At 54.7% G+C, this 11,218-nt stretch overlaps 1 protein-coding gene across 1 annotated transcript; it reads left to right on the top strand.

Annotated features, from left to right (window-relative positions):
- The first annotated feature begins 517 nt into the window (after positions 1 to 517).
- On the top strand, positions 518 to 10,963 carry LOC104349196 (CCN family member 2). The gene is made up of 5 exons (XM_009954663.2): positions 518 to 586; positions 5,485 to 5,698; positions 9,557 to 9,808; positions 10,241 to 10,449; positions 10,652 to 10,963. Exons 1-5 carry the CDS (start codon positions 518 to 520, stop codon positions 10,961 to 10,963), a joined length of 1,056 nt encoding a protein of 351 aa, XP_009952965.2.
- The last annotated feature ends 255 nt before the right edge of the window (positions 10,964 to 11,218 follow it).

Genomic DNA, 11,218 nt, shown 5'->3' with positions numbered 1-11,218 from the left:
CGGCGTGGTCCCTAATTGCGCCTAACGGAGCTGAACTTTCCGTCTCTCCCTCCTGTTCAAAGGAAAAACACTGAGCACCACAAAGCTCTGCTTATTCAAGCCCTGGGCTCTCGCAGCCAAAAAGGAATGGCTGTAGGTAGGGAAAGCGGGGTTGTGTCAAGGAAACTGTCCCAGGTTTCATACTTTTGAGGTGAAAAGAGGAAAAATTAAAAAATAATAATCCTGCTTTTGCTGGGATTTGATTTACCCACGTGGAAAGCGACCAAGCTGCGGGCTGCGCCGGCAGCCCCGTAACCGCCAGGGCCGCAGGAATCTGCTCGTGTTCCCTGGAATTTGAACATTTTTTGTTGCACCCATTTCGGCTTGCTTTCCAGATTGTCACTCAAGCGAGGGGCACGCCCCCTCCAGGAGGCTATTTAAAGAGGAGCTGGTGTGCGACTTTCCCCAAAGAGAAACTCCGAAGGAGACGGAGTGAGTCAGTCGGCAGCCTGAATCCCCTCCCTTCCTTTTACTCGGGATGGCTGGCAACTGGGGGGCAGTGACCCGGACCCTGCTCCTCCTCCTCCTCCTCCTTGCACCTGGCTGGGTATGTACGGTACTGCGGCAGCTCCCTTTGCTGGCTGGGCATTGCAGCTTCTTGCTTTGATGCATGCGAATGCTTTAGGCTGAGTAACTCTTCCCAGCTGCCACCTGCCTCCGCAGGTTTTGAGGGAAGTTTGGCTGTCGGCGGAGCGACGCAAACGCACCGTGTAACTAAATCACGCTCGGAGCTGCAGCGCGTAACGCCTGTCATCTCCGGACCTCAGAGCTCTTGGCAAACGCGAATGGATTTTGTTTCCCTCCACTCTTGGGAGCTAGAAGCCGGCCCTGGTTTACAAGGGAGGGGGCGGGGGGAGAAGAGAACAGAGGGTCACTGAGTTTATGTCACTGCAAGGAATAAAAGTCGCGTATCCCGGCTCCGCACCGTCACCAGCCTTCCCCAGCTGCCACTGAATCCACCCCTGTGTTCCCAAAAGCAGTGATCCCGAGGGGGAGGTTAGACTGCAGCCCCTCCGGAGCAGGATTTGTGCCTGTTTTTCTGTTAATACAAGCGCTTGACAGAGCCGCTGATCCTGCTTAGGACTTTCGTGTGCTATTGCGGCGCCAGTAACAGCAGGAACGTTGCGGCAGTCGTTAACGTACCTAAACTGCACGAAGTGCCTTTTGGATTGGTGAAGAGAGCAGGTTCACAGAGCGTTGCACGGCTTGTTGTGCTGATAGAGGCAATAAACTGCTGGTTGATAAGGTCTGTTCGATTGTCCCTGGCAGCACCCAGCGTGTGCCAGCCCTTTCCTGCCAGGGACGGTGTCCTGTGCACCTAACACTGCCGTGACCTAAGGGTAACCTCTGCGGTTTGGGGTCATCCGCGTGTTTCTTGCGCTGACCCGGCTTTGGCAGCGTCGTGTTGGCCATGGAAACGATAGCAGCGAGTCCCACCGCTCTGTGTGATTGCTCTGAGATGACGTCATTTTCCCCAAACCTGCCGCCTGCCTTGGAAATGGGACTTTTGGCTTCCTTGGAGCCCTGAGAGTGATGTTTAGGGGATCGAGCAAGGAAACGAGAGCGCTTACTCCTGAGTCTGCCTCCTGTGTTGTTCAGAGGCGGGAGTAGAACCAGGGCTGCAGGGATTTACGTTTAGCTCTGCCAGGCTCAGCCTGGGCAAGTCTCCACGTCTCCGCTCTCCGTCGGTGAACCGGGGCGGCGGTTCTCGCCTCTCCTAATGGGCCGCGGCACGATGCGCTGCAGCAACCTTGGGCAGGTGCCTTGAGAGCCTGTGACGGAGGGAGAGCAGGTATTACCCACGATCACGCAGCGTGTGGAGCATGTGAATAGCTGCGCCAAATTTGCCGGCTTCATCTACTGCCAGCCTTGGTGTGGGGAAGAGAACCAGTTGCGTGTTTGTTGCGTTGCTTCCACCTTGCAGCCTTAACCCCTGGCTCCCAAAGCACTTTGCCAATGGCTAGCTCAGCTTCAGAACGCTCCTCTCCCAGCCCTCGGAGTGCAGTCGTGAGCCCAAACGCATTTTAAAGCCCCTCTTTGGTTTGGCCCTCTTAGCTGGTTCCCTGGGCTCGCGTGGCCACTGACCGTCAGGGATGAGAAGTCCTGGCGATGCCACAGAAGCGCTGCAGTGGCGTGAGCTCGTGTCCCCCTGACTCGTGCCTTCCTGAGGGTGTGGGGAGAAGAGGTTTTATGTGAGTGTGAAGCAGGAAGAACATCCTGGCTTTTTCTTTCCCCCCCCAGGTAACTGGGTTTGGTGCTGGCAGTTGGGAGGAAGCTTGTTCTGGCTTGTCAGCTGAGCAGACGGGACCTGGGAGTCAGTGGAGGAGCACGTGCGTGGAGCACAGGCAAGGGAGTCCTCTGGGCAGGCCGCTTGCGCTCCCGTTGTGGCTTGGCCATCGCTCAGGGGTCCTGGGAGTGGCAGATTCCCACATGGTGTTTGTGATCGATACCAGAGCTGGAGCAAAGCCAGGAGGAGGGAGAGCTGATATTCCAGGCTTTAGCACTTTCTTAAATCTATAGCCTTGATCTCTAACACTGGTTCTGTTCTGCCGCTCTCAAAGTTCACAGAGGCACACTGCTAACCTCCACAGAAACAGGGTCAAGGCTGTAGCGAACTTGGAGTCAGGGTCCTGCTCAATGGAGGTAAAAGCGTAGTTTGGGGGACAGACCCTTCTGCAGGGGGAAGAAAATGCAACGTTCTCAAAGTCGAACCCCTCTGCGCCCAGGTCGGTGGCCTGTTATGTGGAAATGGGTCTTTGTGTGTCACGTATGGGTCTGTAGCGAAGCCCTCAATGCAAGTTCTTGCAGTTCTTTGGGGCAGTTTGGGCGGTTTCCACACTGCAATTGAAACAACTCCTAGAAACGGTCCTTGAAGATAATGCAGGGTGGAGGGTGCTCCATGCAAGCGCGGTGTCGTCCAATATTTAGCCTACTTGACGTTGCTGTGAGAGCAAATCAAGTGATGGAGAACTCTAGGAAGTTGGATCAACGTTGACTTCCTACCAGCTGTTCCCACCTCAAGAAGTTCCCTTCGCCAGCCAGTTGCTCAGTGCTCCCTGTGGAGTGTGCATGAGCCCCAAAGGATTTCAGCTCGTTCTCTGCTCTCCCGGGCCCGTGAGAGGCGCGGGAGTTATAAATAGCACAAAGCCGACTTTGCTCAGTAATAAAACAAGCAAACAGGAGCCCCAACACACCCTGGGGCAGGTGGACTGGGTGGTGAAGAGAGGCATGGCTGAGCTGGCTGATCGGAAAAGTCTCAAAGTACTGAAGAGAGCCCTGGAAACACGGGTGAATTGGGCCTTTTAAGCCGCGCTGCTGCTCACGGGGGGAAACGAGGCGCGGCAGAGGTAGGGGTGCAGAGTCACCCAGCAGGTCTCTGGTACCTCGAAGATCTGAATCCAGATGTTCTTGTGCTGAAAAGCAGCCGTACTATAGCGAGGAAGTGAAGCTGGTGGTGAAGAGAAGGTAAACCCAGGTGGTCTGGTTGCTTTGGGTGAGTTATTAAAGGCAATAAACAGCGCCAGCAATGATTAATGGAGGCGAGAGAGAAAACTCAGTTGGGTTTCGTTCCGTTGCCTTCTCTGTTATCCTGAAAGAGGTTGTTTTGGTTTGTTTTTCAGTAGGAGAGCTATTTTGAGAGCGTTTCTTTATATGGCCTGTGGCTGACGCTGCGTTGGAAAATGCTTGTTGTCATTATGTTTTTTAACTGCGCGGATTGCATCTTAATATAGGTCCTGTGTTAGGAATGCCTTGCCTCTTTTGTGATCTCATGTACCCCCCGCCCCCTCCTCCGTGGTCGAATAACACGTCCTGTTGGCAGCCACGGCGGTTGCAGACATGGAAAACAGTAGGAAAGCATTTCTGTATTTTTAGCGTCTTTTAATGCACTTCAGCCGGGCGGGAAGCGATCCCTGCGACACGCCAGCTCCCGGCCAGCGGCTCTCGGGCTGCCGCTGAGCACAGCTGGGCTCCAGGCAGGGGCGGCTCCTTTCCAAAATACTTTGCTCTAGGAGCTTTCAAGGAGAATGACGCCGATTCCTGCGGAGCAGGGTGAGACTTCGGGGAGGACTCGTGAGTTGAGGCTGAGAGTGAGCCCTGTCCTACGCCGCCCGGGGGTGAGCGTGCAGGACGACAAAGCAGCTGGCGTCTTCAGGCCCCGTGTGAGCTAAAGTCAGAGCAGCTGTTCTGAGCAACAGGCAAAACAGCTGGAAAAGTTTTGCTACTGTTATTGGTGACAAACACCATATCCAAGGAAGCTGTTTCACAAGCGAGGGCTGGATGGGCTGTAACAAGTGCAGACAGAGCCGTAGCGAGACGGTTTTTTGACTTCTGTTCCGGGTGTCCCTCCTTCCCGCCCGCCCTCAGGCTCTTTCCAGCTGCTTCAGCCCCTCGCCCTGGGTGGCAATGGCTGAGTCTGGCAGCGGGGCCAGTTGGGGCTTGCCCCGTTGGCATCCCTCTGAACTACCCCGAGAATCTGAGGAGGCAGAAGCTGAAGAGAAGAGCAGGCTAGAGCTGGCACACCGACGTGTCCGGGGTATTAAGAGGGCCTTCAGAGACCCCACGCTCTGCACCTTTCGCAGTCGTGGTTGTACATCTTGCCCAACTCTGGGCCCATCCAGAGCTGAGGCTGGTGTACCTGCTCCAAGCAGATACCACAGACTGAGGTATCGGTGTTTGAACCATCCCGGGCTTTCTGGAGAAGGTGACCCTCCTTCAGACCCAGCTGGATCTCTGCTTCGCGTCTGAAGTGGCCTAAAAGCCGAGGGTGGGTTTCAAGAGGTCGCCAGCGCTTCTGAAATGCTACTGAGAGGGGCAGCTCTCGATTCACAAGGTCCCAAGGCAGGTTGGTCACGCTGCAGTCCCCGGAAAGGGGAGAGGAGAGCGAAGATCTCTGGGCAAGTATGAGATCCAGGGAACAAAACGGGACTTGGGAGCTGTTGGGTGAGTTTTCAGCGCTGGCTGACTTCGAGCAAGTCCTTTCACTGTGCGTCTTGCTTTTTCCATCCTCGGCCTGGGTCTGACGATGCTGCTGCCGCCGAGCGCTTTGATGTTCTCTCCTGAACCGCGCTACGTCAGCGCTGGGGATCGCTGCTGTCAGTAATGACGATTTTATTGCTCCCAGGGAAGCGGGGGGCTGAGCTGCGCGTGGGACTCCAAGCTACTGCGTGTCCTGTTTGGTTTGGCCCTGCTTCCCACAGGCATCTCTTTTTTTTTTTCCCCCCCCCTTGAGCTCCAGAGGAGTTTGGGATGGGAAAAAGACGAGCGTTGCGAGTCCGTGGGAGCGGCACGCACGTGCTCTGCAGCAGGGCTCTGCGGTGGAGGGTGAAGTCGGGCTTCCCTCCTCTTGACGGGGTGTCTGTGCTTGAAGCAGAACCGTGTTTTTCATCCCCCTGCTTGGCTGGCTTGCGGGAGACTCATTCTCTCCACGGCTTGTTTGCCCTCCAGGTAGAACCGCAGGCCTGCACGTATCCATGCCAGTGTCCCTCCCAGCCTCTGCAGTGCCCCGCTGGCACCAGCCAGGTGTTGGATGCCTGTGGTTGCTGCAAGGTGTGTGCCAGGCAGCTTGGCGAGCTCTGTTCCCTGCAGAAACCCTGCGATCATCACAAGGGACTCTACTGCGACTTCTCCAGAATCCACAGAGGCAGCGGGATCTGCTTAGGTGAGACCTGTATGTTCTGTTACCGTGCGGTTTTCTTGTGGGCCCCTTCAGCCCTCTGCCTGCAGACCTCCCAGAAAACCCACGCCATCCTCAGCATTTCCCGCAGCGCTGGGAGCTTCGCCCGGCGTCACGTTGCGAGATCTGTGCCGGCCCTGCGAGCCAGCAGATCCGCGGGTACCCATACGGGCGCAACCCGCTTCCTCCCGCAACGGGGGGTGTTTCTGAAGGCACAAGCCGGGGTTTGGGGCTCTCCCTTGTTCCCCTGGCATTGTCAGGAGACAACCTCTAGCCCTGTAGCGCCTGCGGGTAAATATCAGCAATCTGGACTTTTGCTGGAAGGCGCTGTTCCTTGAAGAATCTCACCCAAAATCTCCCTGGAGATCGGCATGGTGCACTCGACTGCTTACAGGCAAGGGGCACGCCGTACTGCTGGCTGAGCCCGTGGGTGGAAAGAGCTGAACAACTCCTTTGCAAACCAGTGTGTGTGTAGAACATGAGAGTTGCTGAGCCAGGTGAGTACAAACGCAGCCCTGTTTTCTCTCCTGGTGCCTCTTTTCAGCCAGAAGAGAAAATACTTTTTGATTTTTTTGTTTATTAGTAGCTATTTATTTAAAGCATGCAAAAATTATTTTGGTATAGAGGGGGAAAAAAAAAAGTCTTTCCTCAATCTCCAATTCTTTGTTTAAAACCAAGACTCCTCTGCCCCGGTCTCTGCCAGGAGCTGACCATTTTTTTGAAATAATTTTTTTTAATAGTCAGGAAGGCACGAGGGCTGATGTGAAGCTTTGAGCAGCGTTCAGCCACTGCACGGGGCATCTCTGGAAATGCTCCGGCAGCCTCACAACTCGCCCTGCACGGTTTGGGGTAGAACTGTGCTGGTTTGCAGTGCCAGGATCACATACCTTTTTTTTTTAAAACTCTAAATAATGAAGTTAACTTGTAGAAGGTGTTTTCTCCTTTTTTTTTTTTTTTTTTTTAGACTTATTTGCAAGTGATTGGTTTAATTTTCCTCCCCCGGTCACTGTGATCTTTAGAAGCCACGTGAGCTCCCTGGTGCTTTCTGTAGGCATTGATAGACCCAAGGGCTGATGATTGAAGCTTAATGAGGTAAACGTGGGCGTAACAACATCCAGCGGTGCGGGCTGCCTAATTAAGCCTGGAAATGAGGTGCATGTTTGTAGAGGAAAGGTAGCTAAATCACTGGAAGAGTTTACTCAGGAGTGGGGAGGAGTCTCCATCGCAAAGACTTCACGTGGCACCCGGGCATCTTTCTAATAAAAGCGCTTCGTAATCACTGTGACGATTTTGGAGTGAGAGTCCCAGATCCCTGCTGGGTAGAAAATCAGACCTGAAGACCACAACTCTCCTTCCTACCTTTAAATGCAAAAATTAAGATTTTCATGGCAAAACTCCCAGAGGAACAAAGACCAGGATATCTCCCTAAGCTGGAGTGAGGATTTGGGCCGTGGTGTCCTTGGGTGGTATTTTTGTGTTGTCCACACCGATCTCTTGGAGGATGGGGGATTTTGGAGGCAGGGAAGGAAGCTGAAGGTGGAGTGATGAATCAAGTGAAGGGAAGGATCAGTGTTTGTGAGTAGAGGAGAGGACTTACAGGTACCCAGATAAGACGATGTGATGGGAGAGAAAGGAGCGGAGGCGTTCAGGTGTCATGGAAAAGCTCTTGGTTGGGAGCCAGCCCAAAGGCCGTATCAGAAGAGACAGGAAGGAGCCATCAGAGTGAGAACTGCTGTCTATTTGTTTAAAGTTATCCCAGGATGTAGGACTTCATGTATTGCAGAGGAATTCTTCGCCTCCTGCAGAGACCTTGGAGTATCAGAAAGGTAGAGACGATCCCGTAGTAACTGTGGAGTAGGGGAGCCTGGGGGTGGTGGGGTGGCCCGGGTGGGTGCAGGGAGCTGGCAGAGCTGCGGCGACGGGAGCGGCTCACTTGAGCTCTGCCATATTCCCTGCGGAAAAGGGCAAAAGTCTCCTTGGCTGGACTCGGTGTTTGGAGGCAGGAGGTGGCAGCGGTGCCAAGCGGAGCTGGTGAATAAAGAGCCGCCTCACTCCGCTGGCGCAATCCGTTTGGGCGCTTTAATTGGATCAGGTCAGCGGGAAAGTGAGGTCATTGTAGGGTAATGAAGGGCATGACAAAACGATTGAGTTTTGAAAACATAATAAAACCCCCGAGCCGGCTGCCATTCCTTGGGGGGGTGGAGAGCTGCTTGAGGGAACGGCACGATCAGTTCATCGGGAAGGGAGAGGGCTTGGGCTAAAAACCAGTGAAAGGGGATTTAAAAATAAGTGTGAATGGCTGTGTGGAGGGAAAGTGCACTTTGGTGGAAAAAGTGAGGGGTTCGAATCTTCTCAGGAGAAGCACAGGAGTATTTTTGTACCAACGGCGTTGAAAAGCGTTGCAAGTTGAGATCCAGGCCCTGGTGAGAACCAAGGCATTGGCAGCCCGGAAGGATTTGTGTCCCCTCAAGGACTAGGTGGGATGGAAAGAGGCTCTCGCTCCTTGTTTGGTCCAAACACTTTTTGTGTGAGACAATGTTCCACGGGCGAGCAGGACTAAGGGGAAAATAGATCAGGTTTCCTGGTAAGCCTCCGCAAACGGCCAAGAATCCTTCATTTTGGTAACTTCCCAATAGAGGCTTGCATGGGTTTTTTTGTTCTTTAAGGGTCAGGATTGCAGAAAGCAGCAGCTGACGAGAGCTGTCCAAAAGCAGGATTTCTGTCCCGTGAACAACTCTGAGGTTTCAACATTTCATTTCAGGCTGAAATAAAAAACAAAACAAAACAAAACAAATCTCAAAATTTTCCGTGCGTTATTGAGAATGCTCGTTTGGCTGGGTCAAAACTTGCCACTTCCGGTATATCAAAATGTTTCATCTTGATCGTTGTAGTGTCTAAAATAATCACCCGAGCGAAGTGCTTCCCCCTATGGATACCATCCAGCAAGTATTTTGGTTGAGCTATTGTGAGAGCGTAAAGGAAATCTTTGATATCAAACTGAAATGCCGCAGTTGTTTCTCGTTGAAAACATTCCTGGCATTGATCTGGGCCTGCAAAACTCTTAACCAAATCAGAGTTTTCTGCTGGAAAACTTCCACTGGAAAAAATTTGGCTAATACGGACGTAAGAACTTGTGAGTCTTGCTCGCGCCCGTGAACCACGTGTCAGATACTGTTGCGTTTCCTTTTTTGCTCATTTAAGTTTGATGGGGAAGGAGTGAAAGGCTCGTAGGAGGGCTGGAGATGAGAGATCTGGAGACCAGAACAGAGAGAAATAGAAAAAATTGTGGCTGGAAAGAAGAAGAGATCTGTGCCTCACAGAGAAGCCAAAAAGGTCATGAACCCCAAGCGCTGTTTTCCTTTTGTAGGTACCTTTAGCGATGTGGGGAACCAACTGCTCTTAGGAGGGTGATGCCTTTTGGTCTCCTAGGAGCAGCGAGGAGCAAAGCCGCTGGCTCACGTGCGGTGTGAGGAATGCATCTTGCACCACACCACTGGCGGTGGCACTCTCGGGGCCGGACTGGAAGACCTCTGGCTGGAGAGCGGGCTGTTTACAAGCCAAAAAGACAAAGTCCCACTTAGTAGCTCATCCAAATGGAGAAGAGATTTTTTTTCTAGAGAACTTTGGGAGGTCTGGCAGAGCTGGAGCCAGCTTCCAGAAAGCGATGTCAGGAATAGCCTTGGCTCCAGGGAGCCAAATATTGAACGTGCCAACTCCTGCTGCATCCAGCAGCGCTTGTCCTTCGTCAGGAGCCCCGTGACCCCCTGAGGCAGAGCCCTTGGTGCCAGCCCCCTGCCATCTGCTCAAGCCTCTCCTCCTCCTCTTCCTCCCCCCTTCCCACAGCTCACGAAGGTGCGACTTGTGACCTGCTGGGCAAGATCTACCACAACGGGGAGAGCTTCCAGCCCACCTGCAAGCTGCAGTGCATCTGCATGGACGGGGCCATCGGCTGCATCCCCCTCTGCTCCGACGACCTGCGGCTGCCGTCCCCGGAGTGCCCCAACCCCCGGCGGGTGAAGTTTCGCAATAAGTGCTGCGAAGAGTGGGTCTGCGAGGAGGGCAGCGAGGAAAACCGCTTCGAAACAGCCATGGCGGGTGAGTGGTGGGCAGGCGAGACAGGGCCCGGGGATGTTTGCTGCGGGGTAGGGGTGGATCCGAACTGCCTTTGCACTGGGCCCCTAAGTCACGTCTGGTTTGGAACTGGTGCCGACTGCTCCCTGTGTGCGCCGTGGCGCGGGTACCAGGTGTTGGACTCCAGACCCAGCAAGGGGAGACCGTAGTGATGCTGCGGGGAGGCTCGTGCGCCCTCTGATATTGCAGCAGAACTGGCTGGAGCTGGGCTGAGGTAGGAAATGGCCCCGTGCTTGCCTGCATCCTCCTTCTGCTGGGAGGCTGAGGAGCTCACGGCATGGATCAGACCTTTGCTACTGTCCCTGAAGAGTTAGATCGAGTTGGGAGCAGCCACGGAGCTGCCACGCTTTGTCCCAAGCCCTGAACCTTGCCTTGTGTCTCTTCCTCACGGCTCAGTTTTCAGGGAGGATCCGGCACACAAACCGGAGCTGAACACCCTGCAGGAGAACTGCTTGGTGCAGACCACCGAGTGGAGCGCTTGCTCCAAGACCTGCGGCATGGGCATCTCTGCCCGAGTCACCAACGACAACCCCCAGTGCCGCCTGGAGAAGGAGACCCGGCTCTGCATGGTCCGGCCCTGCGACTTCCCGGTGGAGAAAACCAAGGTACGGGGCTTGGGGAGAGGGGAGGCAACACCCTGAATGCCGGGGACCGCCTAGTTAGGTACGTGTCGGGCACGAGCCCATCTCACAGGGTTTGCTCCGTGCCTCCCCTTTCTTCTGTGTCCTACTGCCCAGTGATGGTGACAGAGCACAGGCCTGTCATCCGACTGTCGTGTCCTTGTTAACCCGCCTGCTCTCTCCCTAGAAGGGGAAGAAGTGTGTGCGGACCCCAAAGCCGCGCCAGAGCCTCCACTTCGAGTTTTCGGGCTGCACCAGCACCCGTTCCTACCGGCCCAAGTTCTGCGGCAGCTGCACGGACGGCCGCTGCTGCACCCCGTACGTCACCAGCACCGTGGAGGTGGAGTTCCGCTGCCCCGAGGGGGACTTCTTCCAGCGGAAGATGATGTTCATCAAGATGTGCTCCTGCCACTACGACTGCCCCCGAGACAACGACATCTTCCTGGCCACCTATCACAGGAGGATGATTGGAGACCACGTCAAGACCGAGAGGCAGTAACCCTCTCCGTGCCGGATCGACAGGCCGAGGTGTCAAGAGGGCTCTGCAGCGCTTTCGTGGCGGTGTCCCAGGACAACGCAGCCTCTTCCCCCTCTGTGAGGGGCTTGTGCTCTTCAGAACAGCACCGTTCGCCCCCAGCGGTCCCAGTGGCCTTCCTGACAAGCCGAGGGGCGTGGGGGAACAGCCCCATCTGCTCCAGCCTCTTGACCTTCACCCACGATGGTCGCTGAAGGAACCCAGAAACAGGCTTGAGCT

The sequence above is a fragment of the Leptosomus discolor genome, chromosome Z (genome assembly GCF_034619465.1).
Source record: "Leptosomus discolor isolate bLepDis1 chromosome Z, bLepDis1.hap2, whole genome shotgun sequence".
In the NCBI taxonomy this organism is placed as follows: Eukaryota; Metazoa; Chordata; class Aves; order Leptosomiformes; family Leptosomidae; genus Leptosomus; species Leptosomus discolor.
This window is presented reverse-complemented; position numbering and strand designations above follow the sequence as displayed.